Genomic DNA, 27347 nt, shown 5'->3' with positions numbered 1-27347 from the left:
CCTCTTGATGCTGCGAGCTGGTTCTAGACCACAGTACTGTTTGCAAGATCTCAGTTAAGAGTTTGATTCCAAGTTTAGTTGCAGTTGGTTGACAGCTGTTTTTACATTTTGTGATTAATTGATCCCTTTGGTTCTGTCTCTTCTCGTCTTGGCTTTGCTAGTCCAGTTACTGAGGATTGAGGCAGGGGAGGCGTGGCTATATAGGTCCTTCCCTGAGAGTTTTTTGTTCTGACGCCATCTGCTGGACGGGGGACATAACCCACCATCTGGAATGATCCATGGTACTACAGGAACGAAAATTAGCAGGTAAGGAATAATTTTCTTGTGTCTTTCGTGGGCCATGGGGGTTGGAAGAGGCTGCTGCAGCTACCATTTGTGCTCTGGGGGAAGGAGGGAGAGGGTAAGTAAGAGAGAGAGAGAGCATTGTGTGATTGAGAGAGACTGGTCAAAGAGGTGACGTGTATGTGTGAGGGAAACTGATCAGGGAGGTGTGTGTGTGTGTATAACAGACATATTTTATATGTGTATCGTTTTTTCTGACATGTTTTGATTTATGCTTTCCTCGTTTATTTTTTGGTCTGTTGGTATGTCAATCATTTTATTTATTTTATTCATTTTTATATTAATGTCTGCATATTTTATGTTTTATATGTTACTTTTATTTACTTTATTATTTTTATATACCGACATTTGATCTGAGATATCACATCAGTTTACATTCAGGTACTGTAGGTATTTCTCTATCCCCAGAGGGCTTACAATCTAAGTTTTGTACTCGAGGCAAGGTCACAAGGAGCGACAGTGGGACTGAAACCCTGGTCTCCTGGTTCTAACCACTAGGCCCCTGAAGCAGCTCACGCATGAGCGAAACTTGGCCTGAGTCGGGCAATTTGTAAAGATTGTGATAATAAAGAATCCCTGGTGTTTTTACTGATCCACTACTTTTTGGTCGCTATTTTTTATATGTTAGGCTGTTACCATTTGAGTGTGTTCCACAATGCAGGTGTAACTTTGTGCGGATTTGTTTGTGTGCATTATTTACTGCTGGGGGAATTCTGTGCACAAAACTCAAAAATTTGCAAACGTTATATTGGTCAAAATAACACAATTTACATGACAGTCTTTAAGTAATTACATTTTAAATTAATACAGAAAAAAGTTTCTTAAAGATGCAGAATTTTAAATATTTTGAGCAGAATTTCCCTAGAAATTCACTGTAAGAGTGTCCCTTCCACTCGCTTTTCCTACTCTCCTGGCCACTTTGCCCTCTCAGGCTCCAACTCCTCCACCTGCCAGTATCTCTCCCCTCCACCTCTAGGCTCAACCCCTTCCACTCTATCGCCAGTCCCAGAGTTTGACTCCGTTCTCAGGTCTGCCCCTTACACAGGCTCCCTCTGTCCCTCCCTCTCTCACACGCATGCTCCCTCTCTCTAGTACACATACACACACCCTCATACAGGCTCCCTCACTTTCTCACACACATCCCCTCATACAGGGCCCTCTGTTTTGCATACACACGCTCACAAGCTCCTTTCTCTCTCTCACATACATCCTCACACAGGCTACCTATGTCTCTCTCTCACACACCCCTTCATACAGACTCTGTCTCACACATACACAATCCCTTCACACAGGCTAGCACCCTCACATACACACGATCCCTTTTTCATACACACGAGCTCCCAATCTCTCTCTCTCACACTCACACACTCACACTCACACTCTCCTTCACAATCTCCTCATATAGGCTCCCTCTCTCTGGCACCCACACTCAAGCATCCCCCTGCTCTCTTACCTCCCATGCTCTCTCACCCTCCCCTCTCTCACACACACACACACACTCTCTCTCTCTCTCTCTCTCTCTCATCGGGCCCTTATCACCGCGAGCGGAGCACACTCCGTTCGTGGCACACGGGGGGGCCTTCCATCTTCACTGCGAGCAGAGCGCATCCCGTGGCACATGCGGGCCTTTGTCTTTGCTCGCTCCGTTCGTGGCATGCCGGGATATCCTCTGCTATTTTCTGCGCAGAATTTGGCAATTCTGTGCAAAAAAATGGCAATTCTGCGCAGCGGGGGGGGGGGGGGGGGGGGGAATTCTGCACAAATTCTGCGTTCCACAGTAGCGAAGAATTCCCCCAGGACAAATTATTGCAGATCCTGGTACTGTGTTAGGTGCTTTATTTCTGTTTCCATTTCTCCAGTTTTGTACTGCATGCTGAATGGCTTTTTTGGGTTTCCATTCCAGTTTCTGTCTCCATTTTTGTAATTTGTGGTCTTTCTGTACTCGGTGGTTGATCTTGTGTGTATGACCTAGGTGAAGCATCTAACTAGCATGTAGGCTAGTAAAATACTTCACCTTATTTGTTGTGTTTTCTCAATAGGACATGTATTGGTGGTGAACTGCTGTCTTTTTATAAGTAGGGCTATTGTGCCTGGTAGTAGAGGGGAGTTTGTGGTAGTGTTAATGAGAACACCAGAATATCCTTTTTTTGTATGGGGAATATTCTAGTTCTGCTTTATACCCATTGCTGGGGGGGGCAAAGTGTACATTTACATTTAGCCCTGTGACTGTCATGTGTTCAGTGTGTCACGCATGTGTGTCCTGACAGAAAAAAGGTTGAGAACCACTGTTCTAGGGTTCTGCTTTGAAAGGTTTGCAATCCTAAACTTTACCAGCAGGTGTCACCTTAAGCATGGTACTTGTTAGGGATGTGCATTTGTTTTTAAATAGCTTTTCATTGCATTTTTCAGTCTAAGATTTTGTTTGATTTTAAAAACAAAATTGAAAAAAGTCCCACCCCCCCCCCTATTTTTTTTGTGTCTTTCATTTGAGAAAGTCAATGAAAAATAACTTGACAGGAAATGTATCACTCTTCCCTCCCCCAATACCTTTGGACCATGCTCACACTTTCCATGGTGGTCTCCAATGTAGAAAGGGATGGTAGCAATCCCCATTTCGAAAATGGAGCTAGCTGGCTCCAAGGCCATTACCATTTGTGTTACAGCTGTATAACACAATACTGAGCCACAGTCCAGGCATTCTAAATTAGTGTGGGAGGTAGTTAAGGGGGGAGCTGTAGGGAAACTAAATATTGAAACCGGTGAATGTCTGCTTTGTATTTTTTTTTTCTAGCTTTCCCCCATGAGAATGATGGAGAGGTCCATTTACAGTGCAAAGTACATCTTTGTGGAGAACTTGTTTCAAAGGTATACAATTTGCTACATCAGAGTCTGTGTAATTGGTTGTTGTCATGGTTGAACATAAAGAAAAGCCATGAGAACAGTTGGGTTAGAGCCGCCTCCTGATAAGGCCAAGCAATGTTTACATCTGTCAGGACTATCAAGGTCCCTTTAGGGCACTTGCCGTAATTTTTCTATAGCTAGTTGTATTTTTAATGTGCTGTCATGGTGCTCTCCCTCTATCTCATTGATTGTGTATCTGCATTTTCAGATGGCATTTGATCAAGTCCCTCATAAAAGACATTTTGGAAATTAAAAAATCCTGGGATAATAGGCAGTGTTCTATTGTTGGACTGTCTTGTAACTAGTTAAAAGAGAGGAAATAGAGCATAGGACTAAATGATCACTTTTTCCCAATGAAAAGTAATGAATAGTGGAGTGACTCAAAAATCTGTACTGGGTCCAGTATAGTTTAACACGTTCATAAATGATTGTAAAAGGGAGCAGTGAGCAAGGTGATCAGATTTGCACATTACACAGAATTATTCAAAGAATTTAAAACATGAGCTGATTGTGAGGAATTGCAGGATTGGGGAACTGGGCATCTAAATAGATGACATTTAATGTGGACAAGCGCAAAGTGATGCAGACAGGGAAAAATAATCACGCGTGGTTATGCGTGCTGGAATGCAAACAGGTGACCTGAACCACGCGTTCCAACTGTCTATAGGGGAAAATGGCGCCGCACAAAACTGCACACAAGATGGTACTGCTGCGGCCTGCCATGTAGAGTGCCCACCAAGCTTGAACTGGGGCCTAGCCCATCAGGGGGCCGCTCAATCTGCTCTGAAATCCCCTTCCCTTGCCCCTACGGGATCGGGAATTTTGTCGGTACGGTACGTCGAGCAAGGAGAACCAGAGGAAAGATTTACCGAAGCCCTTCCACGTCTCTGAATCGGAGGAGTCCTTATTTTACTTACCTGGGCTCAGCGCTTACCGGCTGAGTACAGAGATGGTCTGCAGCTGCGGGGGGAAGAGGGCTTTGGCCGTCCCCGCCTTGCTCAGCTTCCTGCACCCGCTGCCTTTCAGCTGCTTCAGCAGCGTCCACATTGGAAAACCGGCTACCAGACCAAGGCACACCTCTGAGGTATCTCGGAAATCGCCTCAGGAATTCTCAACTGGGGGAGGGACTTTAGGTATTACCGCAGGAGAGCGGGGCTCAATCTTTCTCCAATTTAAAGGTAAGTTGTTATTCCTTTTTCTAATGAATACTGCGATCCCGCTGAACCACCAGTGCTGTAGGAAAAGTGTGTCCACATCTGCTAGGAGATGGGGAGATACTGAAGGGTTGAGGCCACTGCAGGGGTATATCTAGGGTGACATCAGCTTTGAAACCTGACTCAGTCTCCCATCTGCTAGCAGGGAAACACATAACCCATTAGTCCTGAGTCCATCTGTCTACACTAAGGAAAACGAAATTATCAGGTAAGTAATTTCTCCATTATTGGTAAACAATGTTGGGATTCTATATTAGGAGTCACCACCCAGGAAAAGGATCTTGGAGTCATTGTGGACAATGCATTGAAGTCCTCAGCTCAGTGTGTGGCAGTAGTTTAAAAAAAAAAAAGCAAACAATGCTAGGAATTGTTCAGAAAGGAATGGAGATAAAGAATATTTCATAATGTCTGTATTACTCCATGGTGCGACTGCACCTTGAGTTTTGTGTGCAGTTCTGGTCACCACATCTCAAAAAGGTTAGCAGAATTAGAAAAGGTACAGAGAAGGACTACAAAAATGGTGAAGGGGATGGAGCACTTCCCCTATGGGGAAAGGCTAAAGAGGTTAGGGCTTCTTCAGCTTGGAGACGGGGGTATGATCGAGTAAATAACAGTTCCCTAATTACTTTTCCACTCTACTCATGATTTTATAAACCTCTATCAAATAGCGCTAGGGGACACTCCATGAAAATAACTAGTAGATTTAAAACAAATTTAAGTTGTTTTTTTTTTTCTTTTTTTTTTTTTTCAGTCACCTGACAAGGTTTAGACACGTTTCTGGAGGAAAATTCCATTAACAGGTATCTCCATGTGTTACCTTTGGAGTGAGAAACCTGAAATGGACTTTATTACAAATTGATGGGTAGTTTCTAATGACCTGGACTGGCCACTGGTGGTAACAGGATGCTAGGCTTGATGGACTATGGATCTGACCCAGCCTGGCATGTAGATTCTTGTGCTTTTCATGAGTGTAGGAGGTTAACAGTCCTGCGTAGTCTTCATGCTGTTTGTGCTTGCTTCGTGTGCTCCTGTTTTCCCATAAACCATTTGAAAAGTGACTCCTGGAGAGAGAACTGTTAAAAAAAAAAAACAAAAAAAAAAAACACATAACAAAAAACATTCATCTCATGAGCTACCTGTTAGTTTATCATTACTGTTGCCAGTTCTGCATTTTTTTCTTGGGCCATAGACTTTCTACAGAAGAGGACGAGAGGGAGAGGTTCCCAGGAAGGAACATGAAAGAAATAGGGAGCCGTGCTTTCTTATCAAGTTTGCAACCTTCATCTCAGGCTTAACCAAAAGCAAACCACCATACTGGTGGCAAGTCAGGAGACCTTTGTGTTCCTTATGTGCAGCTGCCCTGTGATTTTCAGCTCTTCTCGCTTCCGAGGAACACATTTAAAGCATTTGAGAGATGGCAGAAACCCAAGGCAAGATAAGCGTCTTGGAAACCAATTTGCAACCAAGGGAGTTACAATTGTCTGCTGTAATTACAACTCCCATGTAGTTTTTGAATATTTTGAAGACCTAATATGTATCTTTCCAGAATCTACAAAGTGAAGCTGGTTGCGTTACTTGGAGGGAAACTGAAGCTTTTCACTGGCACCACCAGGTGGCATGCAAGCTTCATGCGGTTTTCCATGTCTGCTTCATCACCAGGTTTATATTTAAAAGGCCCATTTCCTAGCGTGTAGCCAGATGGACTCAGGACCAATGGGTATTGTACTCTCCTGATAGCAGATGGGAGACGGAATCAGAATTGTGTTTGTGATACTTTCATTGAGCTCACTCACGATCCTTTCCTCTTGATTCTTATTTAAACAATTTATCAGCTCAGATGTTGTTCTTACCTCCTTATAATTGATCCAATAGTGTCGCTCTGGAATGACCATGAACTGCTGTACATTTTGTATTATAGTTCACCTTATCTAGTATTCTAGTTCATTAGCTTTATATGTAACACATAGCTCCTTGAATTTAACATTCAGTTATTCTACTGTTCCTTGCCTCTTATAGTTGGATACTGTTCCATGTAAGGGCTCTGCCTATATGTAAATGGCTCCGCCTAAATGTTCCTAGTTATATGTAAACCGATACGATGTGCAAACGGCTATTGGTATAGAAGAAACTCTAAATAAATAAAATAAATAAATTTCAATGCTTATGTCACTCTACATATACCTGTGCAGCAAGCTTAGCTCTTCAGTATTTCTGTCTCCCAGCAGATGTGGACACTCTTCCACACACTAGAACAACGTAACAATTTAAAACAAAGAAGAAAATTTACCTTAAGAAGATCGAGCCCTGCTCTCCTGCGGTGAACCCTATAGGGTCTCTCCCCCAGTCGAGGTGATCTCCGATATCAGAGGTATGCCTTAGTCCCGGCGTGGACTTAGCCCCCAGAGTGGCTTAAAGACAGTGGGTGCACATCAGAGCGCGGCGGTGAAAGTAAAATCCTCTCCCCCCGCAACTGGCGACTGTCCGATGCGCAAGCGGTAAGCGACAAGACCAGGTAAGAAGGAAACTTTACATTCAGGTCTCCAGAACTCGGATCGCCGTACCGACTGCTTCCTGCGAGTCGAAAGGGAGCACCAATCGAGTTGAGCAGCCTTGGTTAGGCTAGGCCCCCAGTCCGGTGCAAGGGTCCACACACGTGGAGACCTTCATGGGGGCGCCATCTTGCAAGTGGGGTCGTCGGCGCCATCTCCCTTCCCTTCGGTGGTACGCACAGGACATTACGGTGGCCAATGTGCATAACTTGTGCGCATCCCATTGGGGCGTGCGCACCGGTGCACACAACTCAGGCCTCGCGCACAACCACAAGTTTGCCACTCACACAAATATTTTTAAATGGATATTTGTTAACTAATGTAAACCGGTGTGATATGTTCTCATGAAACTTCCGTATATAAAAATTAAATAATAATATTCCCGTGCACATAACTATGGCCGCGCACAAATATTCACCATGCGCATAACTACGGCTATGCACAAATTCTCGCACGCAGTGAAACTTGTGCGCCTAGACATAAATCCAATGGCACTGGCGTCTAAGAAGGCCAGATGGCACTCTTTGCATAGCCTGCCACATAAGAGCCGTGCAGCCTGAACTAGAGGCCTGCCTGTGTCTGCCTTGTAAAGAAGCCCAGGGGAGACCAAAGCCTAGCCCGTCTCTGTATAAGGAGGGTCTGGAGCTACTATTCGATAGTTCCCCGGACTTATGCAACTCCGAGAGGCCTGCTCCTCAGGGGCTCCTACTCAGACTCCCCCTGGGATTAACATGGACCCTGGTCAGAGTCTTTTCCAATGACTGCAAGCCTTTGTACAGGCTCAATCAGCCCCAGCTGCAACACAGATTCAACTCTGGCCAGAAGCACAAAACCCTCCCGGCCTTGCTCGAATGTCTAGTCTAACTAAGAGTCTCCTGGGCAGGGACTCTGATACCTCAGAAGGGGCTGCATTAGCTTGATGACGGCTCTCTGGAAGAAGGAGAAATCCCTCCAGACCTGGAACCATACCGAACCATGCTTCGTTTCTCTCACAAGGATGAATTACCAGCCCTTGTTTCCCAGACTCTGGGTTTTCCAGGCACGGAACCTATGCCGGAACCAAAGAAGCAGCCCATTCCGGTGTTCCTTCGTAAAGCCTCATGCTAATTCCCGATGATGGTAACCATCCAGCCTGGAGTGTGAAGCCGCGGAGGCAGGCTTTAAGGGACGTCAGGCCTTGGAAGCCTTATACCCTCTGGAACCTGAGGCCAAGGAACGCCTGCGCTTTCCAAAGTGGATGCTATGGTCTATGCTGCCTCAAAGCGAACAACCATTCCCGTACAGGGAGGGCCGGCATTATAGTGAAGTCCATCCTTAAGCAGGCCTTTGACACAACAGCAATGACACTGCATATTGCTTCCAGCTGCGCACTGGTGACACGTTGCTGCTTACTCCTCTCGAGAGAGGCAAATAACTCCGGAACTTATACTGTTGTGACGATGGAACCTGTAGCAGCCTTCCTGATGGACGCAAGCTCAGACCCAGGGCATACATCAGCCTGAGGAGTACCCTCGGTAGTGGCAGCCAGAAGACAGTTATGGCTGCGAATTTGGCCTGCTGACATGACTCCTAAAGCGAAGCTCATGAGAATGCCCTTTTTAAAAGGATCTCCTATCCGGAAATGAAATGGTAAAGTTAGCCAGCATGTGGGGCGAACCACCATTGCCTCGGCTACCAGAAGACAGGAGTTAAAGATCCCAGCGCTCCTCGCCCAGAAGATCCAGGGGCAGAGGTCTCAACGCATTAGACCCTACAGGAACACAGTTCCAAGCACCCCGCCCTTCCGAAAAGCCCCAGTCCTTTCAGCACCAACAAACCAAGAGAGGAACAGGCCCGGGAGCAGGCTCCAGCCATGTCCCCCAAGGAGAAGGGGCTGATCCATTCACGGGAAAATGAAATAGGAAGTAGACTTTCACTCTTTTACCAAAGATGTGTCGAGATCACGTCAGACAAATGGGTGCTATACATCTTTTGAGAAGGTTACTCTCTGGAATCCCGCTGCATTCCTCGGGACAAATTTATTATGTCACCCTGCCACTCCCATACCAAAAGACTGGCAGTGGAAGCCACTCTTAACAAGATTACTCAGCCTGAAGGCAATAACTCCGGTTCCTGCACCCCAACAAAATACTGGGCACTATTCCGTCTATTTTAACATCCAAGAAGGAAGGGTTATTCTGGCCCAACCTGTAGCTCAACGTCAACCATTGTCAGTGGATAATACACTTCTGCATGGAACCTCTGCGCCCCGTTATAATGGCAGTACATCCGGAATCTTCACATCCCAGTCCATCAGGAACACCAGCGCTCCTGCACTTCGCAATACTGGGCCACCATTACCACTTCCGGGCGCTTCCCTTTGGCTTGGCAACCGCCCCCAGGACCCTTCACCAAAATTATGGTGGGTGTGGCGGCTGCAGTGAGAAAGGAAGGAATCCTGGTACATCCTTACCTGGATGACTGATCTGGACAAACTCTCCAGAAGAGAGCCGACAGGTGACCAGCAGAGTCCAGAGCCTACTGCAGGATCTTGGGTGGGTTGTTAACAGGAGCAGAAGCAGTCTGCAGCCCTTTCAGTCACTACAGTACCGGGAACCCGGTCGACGCCTTACAGAACAAAGTCTTCCTCCCCCCTCAAGGAGAAGGAAATTGAGGGCTCAATTGCAACGATTGATGACCAATGCACCAAGTCCTCAGCCTCATGGCATCAACCCTGGAGGCCGTTCTGTGCCCAAGGGCCCATACGCGACCGCTCTAGCGCTCCCTACTATCACGATGGAACCCACTGTCCCAGAGCTACTCAATTCACCTCCAACTACCAGTAGAGGTTCGGACCCAGCTCCAATGGTGGCTACAAGAAGACCACCTAAGCAGAGCAGTAAGCCTATCCCCACCGAACTGGATATTGCGCACTATGGATGCGAGTCTGCGAGGATGGGGAGCCCATTGTCAGGAACTGAAGACCCAGGGACAGTAGAACAAGAGAGGCGGATTGGAACATAAACCGCCTTAAAGCATGAGCAGTCAGACTAGCATGCCTGCGATTCAGCCACAGACCCCATGGATTATCAATCCGGATAATGGCGGACAACGCCACAACAGTCGCTTATGTCAACAACCAGGGAAAAACTAAGAGCCAGCAGGTGTCTCTGGAAATAGAATCCCTCATGGCATGGACAGAAATAATCCTTCAAGGGATCTCAGCCTTCCACATCGTGGAAAAAAGGCAACGTCTCAGCAGACTACCGCAGCAGAGAGACTCTGGATCTGCGGGAATGGACGCTGTCAGCCACAACCTTCCAACTTATAGTATATTGCTGGGGTCTCCCAGCCATGGATCTCGTGGCCACCCGTCTCAGTGCCCAAGTTCTCAGGTTTTCGGCTGCAGACAAGAACTAGGAATTGACGTTCTTGTCCAGACATGGCCAGAGGAAGATCTTCTGCATGCCTTCCCTCCATGACCACTACTGGACAGGGTCATCCGCAAGATAGAGCATCACAGGGATCTAGTTCTACTTGTCGCCCCGGACTGGCCATGACTCCCATGGTTGCAGACATGCGAAGACTACTTGCGGGGAATCCTCTGGGCCTACATCCACACAGGGACCTTCTCCGGCAAGGCCCAATCCTCCACGAACATCCGTCTCAAGTCTCTCGTATGGTCTGGCCTTTGAAAGGAATAGCACTTAAGAAGTGCAGTTACTCAATGACAGTGATTGACACCTTGCTATAAGCATGCAAGTTCTCCACATCCCTGTCTTACATACGGATCTGGAGAGTATTCGAGGCCTGGTGTGAGGACCGTGGGATTCTCTCGCGGCCGGCTAAAGTTCCCATGATCCTGGAGTTCCTGCAGGATGGTATGAAGAAGGGATTGTCACTCAACTCCCTCTTCATCCAAGTTGCCGAGCTGGCCTGCTTCAGAGCCGAAGTGGACGCTATCAAGCCATCAACCCATCCAGATGTCTCCCGCTCCCTGAAAGGGGTTTAACAACTCCGACCACCTTTAAAGTGGCCGGTGCCTCTATGGAATCTCAATCTAGTATTAGACTTCCTAGCGGGGCTTCCTTCAGACCAACACACGGTCTATCACGAAGACTGCATTCTTGGTGGCAATTTGTTCAGCTCGTTGCATCTCCGAACTACAGGCACTATCTTGTCGGGAACCGTTCCTTAGCTTCACACCTGGAACCTTACAGCTGCGCACTGTCCCCTCCTCCTTACCGAAAGGGATTTTCCCAGTTTCACTTGAACCAAATCACCTTGTTACCACCTCCATATAGGACTCTGAAGACTCATGCCTTTGTCGCCAGCTAAACATCGTCAGACTCCTAGTCCGATACCTGGAAAGATCGGAACCTGTGCACTAAACGGACCACCTGTTCGTTCCTCACGGCGGGAAGAAACAAGGGGAAGTGGCCTCACCGGTGACCATAGTCCGCTGGATCAAAGAAGTAATCAAGGCAGCCTACACAGAGGCAGGAAAGCCCTTACCTCTACAAGTTAAGGCTCATTCTACAAGGGCCCAGGCAGTATCCTGGGCGGAAACCAAGCTGCTGTCGAGCGGCGACACAGTCCTCCATACACACCCTTTCCAGGTTCTACCGCCTGGAAGTGCAGGTCCGGGAAGACACAGCCTTGCAAGGGCAGTACTAAGTGGGTCACGGGCAGCCTCCCACCCTGGCAGAGAGTAGCTTTTATACATCCCATTGGTCCTGAGTCCATCTGGTTACACGCTAGGAAATGGGGAAATTACTTACCTGATAATTTCGCTTTCCTTAGTGTAGACAGATGGACTCAGCATCCTGCCCATGGCTGCTCCAGAAAACGAGAACCTCTGATAACAAACCTTGAAATTAAGCCAAATATGGGTAAGCCACGGCCTACCCCTAGTTCAAGACACCCATACTTGGTCTGGTGTCGGCATTAATTGGTGACTACACTGGTGGTCTCCAATTTGGAAATCAGTTGAACCAGTTCAAGTTTAATCAAGTTATTTAAGCATATATCCACAATGGCTTTTCAAGGAGAGTAGCAAATCACCTGGACCAGATGGTATATATCCTAGGATACTGAAGGAACTCAAAAATGAAATTTCTTATCTGTTAGTTAAAATTTGTAACCTATCATTAAAATAATCCATTGTACCTGAAGACTGGAGGGTGGCCAATGTAACCCCAATATTTAAAAAAGGCTCCAGGGGCGATCTGGGTAACTATAGACCAGTGAGCCTGACTTCAGTGCCGGGAAAAATAGTGGAAACTATTTTCAAGATCAAAATCGTAGAGCATATAGAAAGACATGGTTTAATGGAACACAGTCAACATGGATTTACCCAAGGGAAGTCTTGCCTAACAAATCTGCTTCATTTTTTTGAAGGGGTTAATAAACATGTGGATAAAGGTGAACCAGTAGATGTAGTGTATTTGGATTTTCAGAAGGCGTTTGACAAAGTCCCTCATGAGAGGCTTCTAAGAAAACTAAAAAGTCATGGGATAGGAGGCGATGTCCTTTCGTGGATTACAAACTGGTTAAAAGACAGGAAACAGAGTAGGATTAAATGGTCAATTTTCTCAGTAGAAAAGGGTAAACAGTGGAGTGCCTCAGGGATCTGTACTTGGACCGGTGCTTTTCTATATATATATATATATATATATATATATGTGTGTGTGTGATCTCGAAAGGAATACGATGAGTGAGGGTATCAAATTTGCGGATGATACAAAATTATTCAGAGTAGTTAAATCACAAGCAGATTGTGATACATTACAGGAGGACCTTGCAAGACTGGAAGATTGGGCATCCAAATGGCAGATGAAATTTAATGTGGACAAGTGCAAGGTGTTGCATATCGGGGAAAAATTACCCTTGCTGTAGTTACACGATGTTAGGTTCCATATTAGGAGCTACCACACAGGAAAGAGATCTAGGCATCATAGTAGATAATACTTTAAAATCGTCAGCTCAGTGTGCTGCAGCAGTCAAAAAAAGCAAACAATGTTAGGAATTATTAGGAAGGGAATGGTTAATAAAATGGAAAGTGTCATAATGTCTCTATATCGCTCCATGGTGAGACCGCATCTGGAATACTGTGTACAATTCTGGTCGCCGCATCTCAAAAAAGATATAGTTGCGATGGAGAAGATACAGAGAAGGGCAACCAAAATAATAAAGGGGATGGAATAGCTCCCCTATGAGGAAAGGCTGAAGAGGTTAGGGCTGTTCAGCTTGGAGAAGAGATGGCTGAGGGGGGATATGATAGAGGTCTTTAAGAACATGAGAGGTCTTGAATGAGTAGATGTGAATTGGTTATTTACACTTTCGAATAATAGAAGGACTAGGGGGCATTCCATGAAGTTAGCACGTAGCACATTTAAGACTAATCGAAGAAAATTCTTTTTCACTCAACGCACAATAAAGCTCTGGAATTTGTTGCCAGAGGATGTGGTTAGTGTAGCTGGGTTGAAAAAGGTTTGGATAAGTTCTTGGAGGAGAAGTCCCTTAACGGCTATTAATCAAATTTACTTAGGGAATAGCCACTGCTATTAATTGCATCAGTAGCATGGGATGATCTTAGTGTTTGGGTAATTGCCAGGTTCTTGTGGCCTGGTTTGGCCTCTGTTGGAAACAGGATGCTGGGCTTGATGGACCCTTGGTCTGACCCAGCATGGCAATTTCTTATGTTCTTAAGCTTGCTGCACAGGTATATGTAGAGTGACGTCAGCTTTGAAATCTGATTCAGTCTTCCATCTGCTATCAGGAGAGTACAATACCAATTGGTCCTGAGTCCATCTGTCTACACTAAGGAAAACAAAATTATCAGGTAAGTAATTTCTCCACTTTGGATATTTCCACGGATGTTGCAGAATGGAGCAATTTAGGGGTGTGAGAAGCATCTGACAGTGGGCAGACTCCCATGCCCTGAATATGCACCTGGAGTTATTAGTGTCTGGCTTTGTCGTGCCTGCGCTGCCATATTTGCGCTCTATCTTTATCAGGCCGGAAAGTTCTTTTAGCTTGCTGTTCAGTGTTTCTTTTTGGGATATCTGGCAGAGTCAGCGTTTGTTGGCCAATTTGTGTGAGACAGAGCCTTGACTACAGAGACAAAGCACCACAGTCATGCAAAACTGACGCCTTTCAAAATGTGTGGAAACCAGCACAGAATAGAAATGGGATCTGAAAGTGGAGAATGAATTCTGGATCTGTCCGTGTCTGTTTAAACAGCATTGTTCTTGTGTGGCAGGGTTAGAGAATTGGAAAAGGCCAGTCTCTCTCACTCCTGTAGTGGAGAGAATGTTAATGGCTATAACTGAAGTTAACAAGTGGTTTCAGAGAGAAGGAAGCACGTAAGTACATATGTATTCTGTTCTTGTGGATTTAAAAAAAACCAAACAAAAACAGAGGATATGGAGATATTTTTCAAAGGGATTTCTATGGGGTAAAACCCGTTTTACCTGTGTAAATCAGCTGTCTGATGATTATCTGCCCTGTAGCAGGTAAACCTACGCACCTGATTCCACAGTGCACTGTAGTGGGGGCGTTCCTGGAACAGGGTAAAGTTGGGTAGGAGGGAAGAAAGCTGCGAGTAGATTTGATTAGAAAAAGTATCCACTGAAAAAGGGAGAGACACATTTCTGTGGGAACTTTTTATCTCTGGGGCAGTTTGCGAAGTAAAAATCTACCCGTGTGTTTCCCTTTAAGAACTGATGCAGAGTCCTCAAGTAAAAAGTGCCGATGGACGTTGCAGCCTCGTTGGTGGGTTTGAAAAATTGCCCTCCCCCTTTTACATTTTTTCAGCTGGCAATGCACACCAGTAATATCCCTCCCAGTGCAGGGCCAATTAATTAGTTCTATCTCTTACTTTGTGAATAAATAGATGGGCCTAGTTTAAAAAAAGTATATAAATGCAGACACGTACGACAGTATCTTAGTCCTGTTCAGGGAGCACAGAAGGCCTCAGGGCGACTTTCAAAGGCGGTTATCCAGGCAAATAGGCCTGTCGGGGGATACACATTAGTTCAGGTTCTGTTGTGTGCGTTCACTTTTCAGCTGTGTTAAGACGTCTTCCTGTGGGCATTATTAGGCTGGAGAGGAAACCAGTGCACTTTCTTTCCAATTTCAGGTATGTGCATCTCCTTTGGCTCCCTGCTGCCGACAAAACACAGCAGTTGCAGAGTACATTCACACTTTTAACATGTACTCTGCACTTACTGTTTCGAGGGGCGCAAAATAGCACTCATACACTTGAAAATGGTAGGTGTGGTGGTCTTTTGTTTTGTCCACCACAAACAGTGGATGTGCAGAATACAAATCTTTAAAAATAAATAAATAGTCCGCAAAGAACATCCTTCAGGAAATATAAAAGGATATGTCTGCCCTATGGATGTAATAAGTACTATGTTAGGAAATGCTTTGCGTTTGACAGATTGTGTTCCTTTTTTTGTCTGTTACAGTGGGAAGATGCCAGAAGTGGATTATGCGGTGCTGACTGAATGGTTTGACTGGATCATAGGGAACATTGACATCTCTGTGGATTTAATAGGTAAAAGACTTGTAATTCTTTGGCAGTTAGCAATTAACGGTACATCAGTAGTCTGCGTCAGTCTGTTTTTATCAACACCTTTTTTTGTTCAGTGAAAAACAGAATTTTGCAGCATGTTCTGGGTGTCTGGTTTTTGCGTGTGAGATTCTGGGTCATTATTCCAAGGGCCTATTTAGACTAGCAATGACAAGTATCTAAAATATAACACCTAGGTTCCAATTAAGAAGTTGAAAACAAGGCCAGCCAGGTGCTCACTTTTGATTCCCAAGTCCGGTCTTCCACACTCTAGGTTGGCCGGGGCGGCGGAGGCTGTGGTTGCAGTGTTCATAACCCTGGGTGGTGGGGAAGTGTCAGTGTCGCTGTGATGGGCGACATCTGGTGGTCAGATGTAGCACCCATGATGTAGGATTCTGGAAAGATCCCTGGCACATGGTTCCTGGCCTCAGGACTGTTGCCATAGTGGGAGAGTCTATTAAAATGGAGGAAAAACTGGCTGTTCGCGTCGGATGAGGGTAGGCGTGTGGGACCACAGCTCCGATTACCCACCTGCTAAACAGACCCAGGAAACCGCCTGAAACTCAGCGAAAGTCGGCGAATTACACTCCAATCGAGAGAGGAACTTTATTTCTTCTGAATATTATGACCACAAAGCGAAAAACTATGGATTTGAGACACTTCTCTTATGAGAAGCTGTCTGCCGACACGTTTCAAGATGGCTGCGAGGCCGCGGATACAGTGTTGCGGACGCCGGAAAATGTGTTGGTGCAGGAGGAGGCTCTTAACCCCAATGAGCAGAGGGCTAACAGTGAGAGCCCGGCGCTTCTCACGCGGGATGAAGCCCGCTCTTGGTTTTTGGAAATTCGAGCTGATCTCCGGCAACATCGTGAAAATATAATGGCAACTATGGCTGAATTGAGGGAGGATCTTGCCGCCCTAGGAAATAGGGTGGATGATATTGAAAATAGAGTGGACGGCCACGGTGATTCCATCAACTCAATTACCTCTCAACAAGCCTCTGCATCCTCTAAAATATTAGAATTGCTGCGGAGGAAGTAGCCACGCAGATCTGCCAGTTCATCCTCAAACAAGCCGCAGAAGGGTCTCAGACTATCACTTCGCCTCTGGAAGAGATCAAATTTGAAAGGGCGCACCGGGCACTAGGTCCCAGGATGGATCAGAAACCTAGGGACATTGTAATATGTTTCTCCAGTTTTCCAGTTAAGGAGCGGATCTATGCCTCTGCCAGGAAGATGAAGGACATTCAGTGGAATAATCACCACATCTCTATATTTCAAGATCTAGCACCTATTACTCTTAAGAAAAGGTATGAGCTTCGTGAGGTCACTGCGCAACTGAGGGAGAGGGACGTCAGATACAGATGGACTTTCCCCTTTGGACTTGTGTTCCAGATTCAAGGAGTGGGGTATAAAATTACCTCGATGGATGAAGCGGTGGCAGCCTTCTCTAAAGCTCAGATTCCGATTACATTTCAGCGACCTAATGCACCGCAGAAACAGCAGAGGATGGACAACACGCCTAGATGGCAGAGAGCGGATAAAGGAGGCAAGCGGCTTAAACGACACTCTGATTCCAAACGCTCGATGGCACAAGGTCAAGGGTGACATTTGGTAGCAGACAGATCTTTTGCTATGCTATAAGGTTCACAACGTGTTCCTGTGTTCGATTCTCACAGTTATTCCTGAGGGGAAGTATTTCTGTTTTGTTAAAGTTCAGTAGCTTTTGGCTGACAATGTTGATGGTTATTAAAATGTGGGTTTCATGAGAGGGGTATTTGCATATAATGATTAATGGTTTAATAACTGGGGTGGGGAAATCACATTGCTGGGGAAGGCACGCACCATGCGAATTTGCAGACCTCCAGTGGAGAGGTATCCCATGGGAGTGTTTGGGGATACTAATGGATTTCTTTGGGGGCATGCTGGAGTTCTTAGCTATTACACTTCTTGTGGGTACTTGTTTTTGAGGGTGTCAGTAGGCATATCTAGGGCTTATAGGTAGGTGCTTTAGGATTTTTCAGCTCGCTAGACTGTCGCAATTCAGGGGACTGACTAGGGGAGGGACATGCAGTTATAGATACTTAATGGGATAAATGGCGACCAAATTGATTTCACTTAATGTTAAAGGGCTCAATACACCAAGAAAACGCTCCCTATTACAGAGGGAACTACAGCGCCAGCGGGCGGGTATAGTATTTCTCCAAGAAACACATGTGAGAAAGCATCACCAGCGACTGTTGCATTTTTCTCAATATACAGCTGTGCACTGGGCGGCTAGTACGAAAGCTGACAAATATACAGGAGTGGGTATAATGGTAGCATCCTCCTTTGTACATGAAGAGTTGGCACATGTTTATGACCCTCAAGATAGATATGTCCTGGTCAAGATTAGAGTGGGCAAGCAAATTTATACGCTGCTTAATGTGTACTTCCCCATTTTACACACAATTCAGTTTATATCACAACTGCATGCCCTTTTACAGCAGCATTTGGAGGGGGAGCTCATATTGGGGGGTGATTTTAACTTTGTACAAAATCCATCCATAGACTCAAGTTCAGGGAAAATTTCTGACCTCTCAGCCCGCAGACGGTGGACAACTTTCTTGGAAGACTGGAGCTTAGCGGATATTTGGCGGGAGAGATATCCCTCGTCCCGGTCATACACTTTTTACTCCAGTCCACATGGCACTTATACCAGGATAGATTATTTTTTATTTCCAAATCCAACCAAAATTTAATTTTAAAAACAGATATAGACAGTATCACATGGTCAGATCATGCCCCCATATGGCTGATGTGCTGCTTCCAGGATACAGATAAGGGATATCGCCCATGGTGGCTTAATGACAGTCTTCTTAAGGACACCTCATTTACAAACCAAGTTGAAAAGATCTTACTGGAATTCTTTCGGGATAATCAAACAGAGGGTATGTCCCCCCTCATAGTGTGGGAATGCTCTAAGGCAGTAGCTCGAGGAGTTTGTATAGCACGAGCGGTTCACTGTAATAAAGAGCGGGAAGGTAAGAGGCAAGCGTGGTTGGTGGAACTAGAAGCCTTAACGCAGTTACATAGTCGCAACAAATCGAGTACGATCTATAAACAAATTTTGAAAATTAAAGACCAGTTAAGATCGCTAGAGGATCAGGCGATAATTCACCAACTAATGCTGCTGAGACAGCAGTATTTCGAAGGGGGAAATAAGGCGGGAAAATACTTGGCTAGACAACTTAAGGCAGCCCAGGTCCAGACTGTGGTATCTAAAATCGAAAATCCTCAGGGCCACATCATCACTTCATCTGAGGACATTCGAAAGTCCTTTACGGATTTTTACTCCTCATTATATACTGGGGACCCCTCTATTAATAAAGTGGAAATAGAACAGTATCTGAAATCTGTGCACTTGCCGGCTCTCTCGGAGATGCAGAAAGAGTGTTTGGATAGACCCATTGAACCGGGCGAAGTGGCATTTGCTATTAAACAACTAAAGGCTGGGAAGGCGCCAGGGTTGGATGGTTTTACTGGCACATACTATAGGAAATTCACTAAGTTTTTAGTGGACCCCTTAACTGAGGCGTTTAATTCTCTTTTGGCAGGCGCCTCATTTACCAAAGATGCCAATACTGCGGGCATTACGGTACTGGCGAAACCTGGTAGGGATCCATCTAAATGCAGTTCATATCGACCAATTTCCCTGATCAATATCGATCTGAAAATCTTGGCACGGGTGTTAGCGGCTAGGCTTAACAAGGTGTTACCTGAGCTAATCCATAATGATCAGATTGGATTCGTGCCAGGTAGATTAGCGGCAGACAATGTCCGGAGAATAGTAGATATTGTGGATATAGTACACCAGAACCAAATACCGGCGGTACTGCTAGCATTGGATGCTGAAAAAGCATTTGATCTTGTTCATTGGGGGTATCTTTTTCAGACCTTGCGGGCTATGGGATTTGGGGAAACTTTTTTATCCTGGTTGAGGAAATTGTATGAACAACCACACGCCAGGGTCAAAGCTAATGGTGGGTATGGGACCCCTTTCCCAATACAGAGAGGTACGAGGCAAGGTTGCCCATTATCACTGCTGTTGTTTGCCCTCTTTTTAGAACCCTTTGCTATTAGGGTAAGGGGTGCTGCAAACATTAAGGGAGTTATGGGAGGGGACACCCATTTGAAAATATCTCTATTTGCCGACGATGTAATGTTGACACTCACGGAACCCCAGGTGTCTCTACAGGGTGTCATGGAGGAACTTCGAGTTCTTGGCAGTGTCTGGCATGAGAGTTAACTATGACAAGTCGGAAATCCTCAATTTAACACTATCTCCCAATGAAGTGCAGACAATAAGGCCTCTATTCCCATTCATATGGGCCTCATCATCCCTTTAAATATCTCGGGATTAGAATTGGATCACGCACACACCAACTGTTTGATCTAAATTATACACCCCTTGTAATCAACTTGCAGGAGAAATTACGAAGGTGGGAGCGGAATTCTTATTCATGGTTGGGGAGGCTGGCTATCGTTAAGATGTCTATTCTGCCCCGTTTTTTATATTTTTTCACCACCATTCCCATCAGCATACCCGCAGCGCTCCTTAAAAAGTGGCAGCAAATCATTTGTAACTTTATTTGGAGGAAGCGACCGCCTAGGGTGGCAAGGACCATTCTATATCAACCCAAGAATAGGGGGGGGCCTACATTTACCCAATTTATCCTGGTATTATTATGCGGCACAGCTTAGTGCTCTGGTAGTTTTACATGGCACAAGGGAAGTCCCTCAGTGGGTTAGATTTGAGCAAGGGCTCTTGGGTGAATTTCCTATATCTGCACTGCCGTGGCAACCGCGCACATCATGGAGTGTTTTCAATTATTACCCATACGCTCTCCATACCACCATGCAAATCTGGCACCGGTGGAAATCAGTATTGGTGGGGACGGAAGACTTCTCTCTGTCTCATTTATTCGCCAACACAGTAATACCACTACAAGAACGCTCTTTAACTATTAAAAGATGGATTTCGGCGGGGGTTTACAGGTTGGGAAATGTTGCTCAACAAGGCAAGATGATGACCAAAGAGCAATTAAGCGCATTACACCAGGAAGGAGTTATAGATTTCTTCCTTTATGCGAGGATTCACTCATTTGTATATAAAGGAATAAGATTACATAAGGTACGCATCACTAACACTCTATTTGAGACAATGTGCCAATGTGCTCCGGCAGTAAAAGGCATAATATCTAAGATATACGCCATGTTCAATTGTAAGCCAGCAATAGAGCATAAATACCGAGCACTTTGGGAGATGGATTTCAAGCAACGGCTGGAAGATACTGATTGGGATCTTATATTCGCTATGGCCAGCAAATGTTCTGTGTCCGCAGGGATACAAGAAAACTGTTATAAAATGTTATATCGATGGCACTATACACCGGCTGTGATTCATAGATTTTTTCCCAGTGTGTCAGACAAATGCTGGCGAGGGTGTGGGGAGCGTGGCACTTATCACATATGGTGGTCCTGCCCTGAGGTTCGCAATTACTGGCATGGGGTATGTCAATGGCTTACCAGTTTGCTCCACTTGCCTTGTAATGCGAAGCCCTGGAATATCCTACTGGGACTTCCTATGGTAGACTACAATACACCCACACAGAAGTTGGTGTTACAAGTATTTATTGCAGCCAGGACAGAAATAGCAGTACATTGGAAACAATTACAGGTTCCTAGTCTGTCTGCTGTGCAACAGCGGCTCTTTTCCAATTATCAATTGAGTAGACTTACGGCTGTAAGCTGGAATAGATTAACAGCTTTTCAAGCCATATGGTCTCCCTATCTGAGATGGATGGAAATGCACAACAATCCCTAGGGGATTTGATTATCACAGACCCAACCCTAGATAATCTTGTTTCGGGAAAAGTGTTTCGTGTCAAACTATCTGGCAGTCCAGTAGAAGCATATCTCTGGGAACAGAGACTATACCTCAGAGCCAGCCTATAGGAGATGCCTATTTACCATATTACTCTACCCGGTTGAGTACCTTGTACCATATACTTGTTCATACTTGTTTCTTATTTGTTATTACTTATTTTTTACTTACTATCATGATTTATTCTCCAGCTAGGGAGGATGGGAGAGGGGAAGTGGGGATGTTTTATATGACAACGTGTCGAGTGATAAGGCTGTATAGCTTGCTATTTGACATTTTAATCTTATCTAGACATTTGGATGTAACCTTGTATGTATTGTACTACTTATTACCGGTTTTGCATAACTAAGATTTTCTGTCAGTCACCCTTGTGATGTTATGGCTGAGGCCTATCATTTGACATTAGTTGACAATGTAATGTAATAGTTTTGAGCAATATGATGCTATTTTGGATTAACAATAAAAACAGATTAAAAACAAAAAAAAAAAAAATGGAGGAAAAACTCCCCGATAATTGTGAATGAAGCCTCATAGCAGAAGATCCCAGCCTTGGTTCTGACTATGGAGTTAAAAGAAGGCAGGAGGAGTTACCAGGCAAAAAAAAATTCAAAATCAAATTCTGGCTTTAATTATGGGGTAGATTTTATAATGTGCGCGTACATGTGGATGCTCTGATTTTATAACATGCGCGCACATGCAAGCCGGATTTTATAATCCACGCATAATGAGGGGAGAATTCATGCAAACTCTGCGTGGTGACGCATTTGGATCTTCCCCAGTTCCCTCCCAGTCCGCTCTAATTAAGGAGCAGACTGGGAGGGAACTTCCCTACCCCCCTACCTAAACTCCCTCCCTCTTCCCCTCTCCTCCCCACCCCCTAAATCTCTATTTTTTTTTTGTTTCATAACTTCATTCAGGTCCCCAGACTGAAGTAAGTTGCGCGCAGCAGCTGGCTGCCGGCGTGCGAGTATTTGGGACAGCAATCAATGGTGCTGTCCCAGTCTGCTGCCCAGATCCTGCCCTCTCCCTTTGAAGAGGCCCAGCAGTTGTGCGCAAGGCCTGGCTGTGTGTGTAAATCCCTGAAAATCTACCCATAACTTTTTAAATTTGGTTTACTAATGATCTTGTCAAATCCCAGCACTTCTTGTGGGGCCTCTGTAGAAGACTGTTTCTTGCTGTGAGGATCTATTTTGATAATGTTACTAGGTGAAACTTATTCACTTTTCTTTCCATTTCTTTTCCTAGACTAATTGAAATATGTAATGACAAAACCCAATAGCACAAAGCTGCACATGACTTTGGTAACCTCAGTCGAGATGTTTCAGGCCAGGATAGCAGTAAATATCACTTAATGGTAGTGAAGCAATGTGACAAGATGGTGACTAAGGCCAGAGGGATGCAGGGCTGTCAAGAGAGAGGCATGACCAGCAGGAAAAAGTTGTTAATGCCCTGTGCAGGTCGTCAGTGAGGCCTCTTCTGGAGTGTACTGTGTTCAGTTCTGGAGAGCGCATCTCAAAAAGGATAAGGACAGGATGGAAGCAGGCCAGAGAGAGGCAACTAAAAAAGTGTGGTGCCTGTACCAGAAGGTTTATGAGAGTGAGGGACCTAAATGTGTATACCCTGGAGGGATGGGGGAGATATGATACAGATTTTCAAATACCTGAAAGGAATTAATGATGCACAAAAATCAAAGCTTTCCTGAACATACCCAGATCAGTCCAGACAAGTGGGTTTTTCCTACCTAACAGCAGATGGAGTCAGGAACAAAACTTTCAGGCACTGCTACATAACAGAGCGTGTTACCTGTAGCCTCTTCAGTATTTCTCTGACTCCAGCAGATGATAGAGGTGCAACCCTGCAGTCTGAGAGAGAAATTGAATTCCCTGTACGTACCAGGATCAGTCCAGACCGTGGGTTATGTCCCCTTCCAGCAGATGGAGTCAGAGCAAAAACTGAGAGGGCGGTCCCTCATGACTGGTGCGCCCTCTGTAAACCTTCAGTATTTCTCTGACTCCAGCAGATTTGGGTTGCACCTTCGGTTCTCCCATTTTCTTTCTGAGAGATTAGTCTGTTAATTTATTTCTCCTGTTTTCTTGTTAACACTTTTTACTTGGATGGATCTTATTTAAAAAAAAAAAAGCAAAGACTTTTCATTGTTGCTTTGCTGTGTCCTGCTGCAGGCTTGCAGGCAGAGCTTTCATTCAGTGGCAGACCTGTCATCTTTTTTATTAATTGCTGTATAATTTTGGGGGTAAGTTTGTTAACTTTCCTTTTACAGGGTTGTCATTTGCTGCCTTTAGGGGTGAAGTTGGTGGTCCAACCTCTCCCCCTCAATATCGACCCGCTGCCCGAAGATGTCGTTTCCTCAGGGCAGCCCCTAAGCTTCAGAGAAGTGACATCCCTCTAGCTTGAAAAAAAAAACGGAACGGGTCATTAAAGTTAGTCAGGCAGCGCAGGACTTTGATTTCATTCCTGCTATCGGAGGTTTTCGGAAGTCTGGGTACCAAGCCCTTCTTTCCTTGCTTTCATGCCGCGGCTGACGCGATGCAGCACCTGCGGGGAGCCCGGATCGCTGCTCTCCTGGGAAGGCCTGTGTGCTCGGTGCCTCCCCGGCGGGGAGGGCACTTCGAGCCCTAGAGGGTGGTCTGTTTCGCGCGCAAATGCATGCCAGGCTCTGAGGAGGTCAGTCCCGTTCCCGTCCAAGGTGGGAATGGTGGCCATCTTGGATCCACTACTTGCTGCTCCGGTGCTGCCTCCTGGGGATTCAGACCCGGACGGACCTCATTCTTCTCCGGTTCTCTTTCTGGCGCACGTCCCTGACGCAGAGCCACCCTTCGGGCCCCCCCGGCCATCCCTCCCCCGGAGCCTTTTTCCACAGAATTTATTCTGCTGATGCATGGGGCTTATTTGGCAAGGCTCAGCCAGCACCAGGATGCGGTTTTGGCTCCCCCTCCTCCTAAAGTGGTCAGTCTGGGGGAACTCCCGGACGTGGCAGGGGGGCCTCGGGGATCGGTACAGTCACCACCCGGTACAGCACCAGTATTTCTGGCCCTGCCGTTTCAGTGGCCCTTTCGGGATCCTCTAGGGTTCAGCCGGTTGCCCATCCAACTGCTCCTGACCCTCCACCCCCGACAAACCCTGCAGTGGACCCTGATCTAGATGACCCAACACCCTCGACGCAAGTCAAAGGGGATGTTCCTCGGGTTCTACACCTTTTCCAGAGTGATGAGATGGTTCCGCTTATCACACATGTCCTGGCCAGATTAGATATTGAGGCCCCCCCAGGAGGCTCCTGCCACCAGCACTGCACCGAAGAGAGGGGATCCCGTCCTACCAGGGCTCAAGCCACCTTCGAAGACTTTCCTTTTCATCCTATGCTCCTCCAATTGCTGTCCAGGGAGTGGGAGACTCCGGAGGTGTCTCTGCAGGTTGGCAGAGTGATGGACAGACTGTATTCACTCCATGAGGAGTCCCTGGAACTACTTAAGGTACCAAAAGTGGATGCGTCTGTATCAGCAGTCACGGCTAGGACACCTATTCCTGTGACTAGAGGAGCAGCCCTCAGGGATTTGCAGGACCGCAAACTTGAGGTGTATTTGAAGAGAGTGTTTGAGGCGTCCACCTTGGGAGTTCGGGCTGCTGTTTTGTAGCTCCCTGATGCAGCGTGCATGACTCCGGTGGGTCCAACAACTATTCGAGACTCAGGTCCTGCCTCCAGGGGAGGCACAACAGGCGGAAAGGCTAGAAGCCGTCATAGCATATGGCGCAGACGCGCTGTGTGATCTTTGGGTGCTGGCCAGATCTATGGTTTCCGTAGTCTCAGCTCGGCGCCTCCTCTGGCTCAGGACCTGGTCTGCGGATTCCTCCTCCTAGTCTCAACTCTGCTCCCTTCCCTTCAAGGGTAAGTTGTTGTTTGGAGAGGAGATGGAGCAACTTATTAAGTCGCTCCGGGAGATCATCCTCGGAGATCCAGAACGTACACCTCCTTGCGGAACAGTTTCAGAGGACAACGGTGCTTCTGCCAGGTGCGGCCAGTGTCCCACAGGCCTCCCTAGTCTAGATCGCAGTCCTCATCTCATTCCTTTCGGAGATGAAGATCAGCCAGAGACACCCTCTCCCAAGGATTTGCCACTACATCTTCACAATGAAACATTGCTGGCCCACTCTTCGATTCCCCGGATAGGACGACGCCTGTCGCTCTTCTATGAGGAGTGGGTCACAATCACCTCAGACCAGGGCGTCTGGATATTCTACAGCGTGGTTACGCTTTAGAATTTGCTCGACCTCTCAGAGACAGGTTTGTCTTTTTTCCATGCGGTCTAAGGAAATGGCGCAGTACGTCAGATGCTAGACTGCCTCCTGGATCTGGGAGCCATTCTTCCGGTGCCACTACCGGAACAAGGACTCTGCCATTATTCCGTCTACTTCGTAGCCCCCAAGCAAGAAGGCTCCTTCCGGCCGATCCTGGATCTCAAGATGGTCAACAGGACGCTCAAGATACCACACTTCAGGATGGAAACTCTGCACTCAGGGATTGCTGCGGTGCACCGGGGTGAGTTCCTGGCGTCCTTGGACTTTATGGAGGCTTATCTTCATATCCCCATCCTGAAGGAGCATCAGCGCCTCCTTCACTTCAAGATTTTGGGGCAGCACTTACAGTTCCAGGCCCTGCCATTCGGCTTGGCAATCGCTCCTCGCACCTTTACCAAGGTAATGGTAGTTGTGGCGGCGGCCCTGAGGAAGGAACGGATCCTGGTCCTTCACCTTTCTGGGAGCTCATTTCGACATCAAAGTAGGCACAGGCTCTCTTCGTCTGGAGCGGGCCCAATCGCTCCTTGCTCAGGTTCAGCATTTCGGGACCTCAGACTTCCCCCAGACTGGGACTGTCTCCAGTTGCTAGGTTCCATGGCCTCCACAACAGATGTTGTGCCTTGGGCCTTTGCCCACATGCGTCCCTTACAAAGAGCATTACTCTCCTGTTGGAAGCCGGTATCTCAGGCTCCTCTGCCGATACTGCCCATACCGAAGGACAGCCTGACCTGGTGGCTCGACCTGGATCATTTGCTTCGAGGAGTAGAGCTCGAGGTTCCACAATGGGTACTCATTACAACAGATGCCTTAACGGCTAGAGCCAGTGTGCGGTCGGCACTCGAAGCAGGGTCAGTGGACAGGAGAACAGACAACTTGGCCAATTCACCGTCTAGAGACAAGAGTGGTCTGTCTTGCACTGCAGCGTTTTCTGCCCCTAGCACAAGGCCGAGCAGTCCAGATCCTCTCAGACAACGCCACGACTGTGGCGTACATCAATAGTCAGGGGGGAACAAGAAGTCTCCATGTGACTCGGGAGACGAACAAGCTGATGCCATGGGCGGAACTCCACCTGTCTCATCTGGCGGCGTCTCACATTGCAGGGGTGCACAATGTTCAGGCGGCTTTTTCAAGTCGCCAGCGCTTAGATCCCGGAGAATGGGAACCGTCCCAAGAGGCAGTGGTACTACTCATCACGCGATGGGGGACTCCCCATTTGGATCTGATGGGAACGCAAAGGCTCCGTGCTTTTTTCAGCCACAGAAGGGAGCATGGAGTAGAAGGCGTCTATGCCCTAGCCCTCCCGTGGCCGAGGAACATCCTACGTTCCGTGTTCCCGCCTTGGTCCCTGCTCTGAAGAATAGAGGGTCACCAGGGGCCCGTGATCCTCGTGGCTCCGGAGGGGCCTTGTTGGCCGTGGTTCACAGACTTAGTCAACCTAGCGGTGGACAGCCTGCTGTGCCTGGGGCATCTGACGAATCTCCTACGGCAGGGACCAGTATTTTTCGACCAGATAAATCGCTTCTGTCTAGTGGCCTGGCTTTTGGAACA

General features: G+C 46.6%; 1 protein-coding gene across 6 annotated transcripts in view; it reads left to right on the top strand.

Annotated features, from left to right (window-relative positions):
* TK2 (thymidine kinase 2) overlaps positions 1-27347 on the top strand; it is a 100572-nt gene that overhangs the window by 62127 nt on the left and 11098 nt on the right. For all 6 annotated transcript variants that reach the window (XR_003857669.1, XM_029608184.1, XM_029608183.1 and 3 more), the window contains 2 exons: positions 3134-3207; positions 15460-15548. Coding sequence is in view for 5 of the 6 variants with exons in the window: in XM_029608184.1 (XP_029464044.1) it covers positions 3134-3207; positions 15460-15548 (163 nt within the window). In the remaining variant the exon portion in view is untranslated. The remainder of the gene's footprint in view (positions 1-3133; positions 3208-15459; positions 15549-27347) is intronic.

Source organism: Rhinatrema bivittatum, chromosome 7, assembly GCF_901001135.1.
Source record: "Rhinatrema bivittatum chromosome 7, aRhiBiv1.1, whole genome shotgun sequence".
NCBI lineage: Eukaryota > Metazoa > Chordata > Amphibia > Gymnophiona > Rhinatrematidae > Rhinatrema > Rhinatrema bivittatum.
The sequence above is the reverse complement of the archived record's forward strand: the minus strand, read 5'-3'. Positions and strand labels throughout refer to the sequence as shown.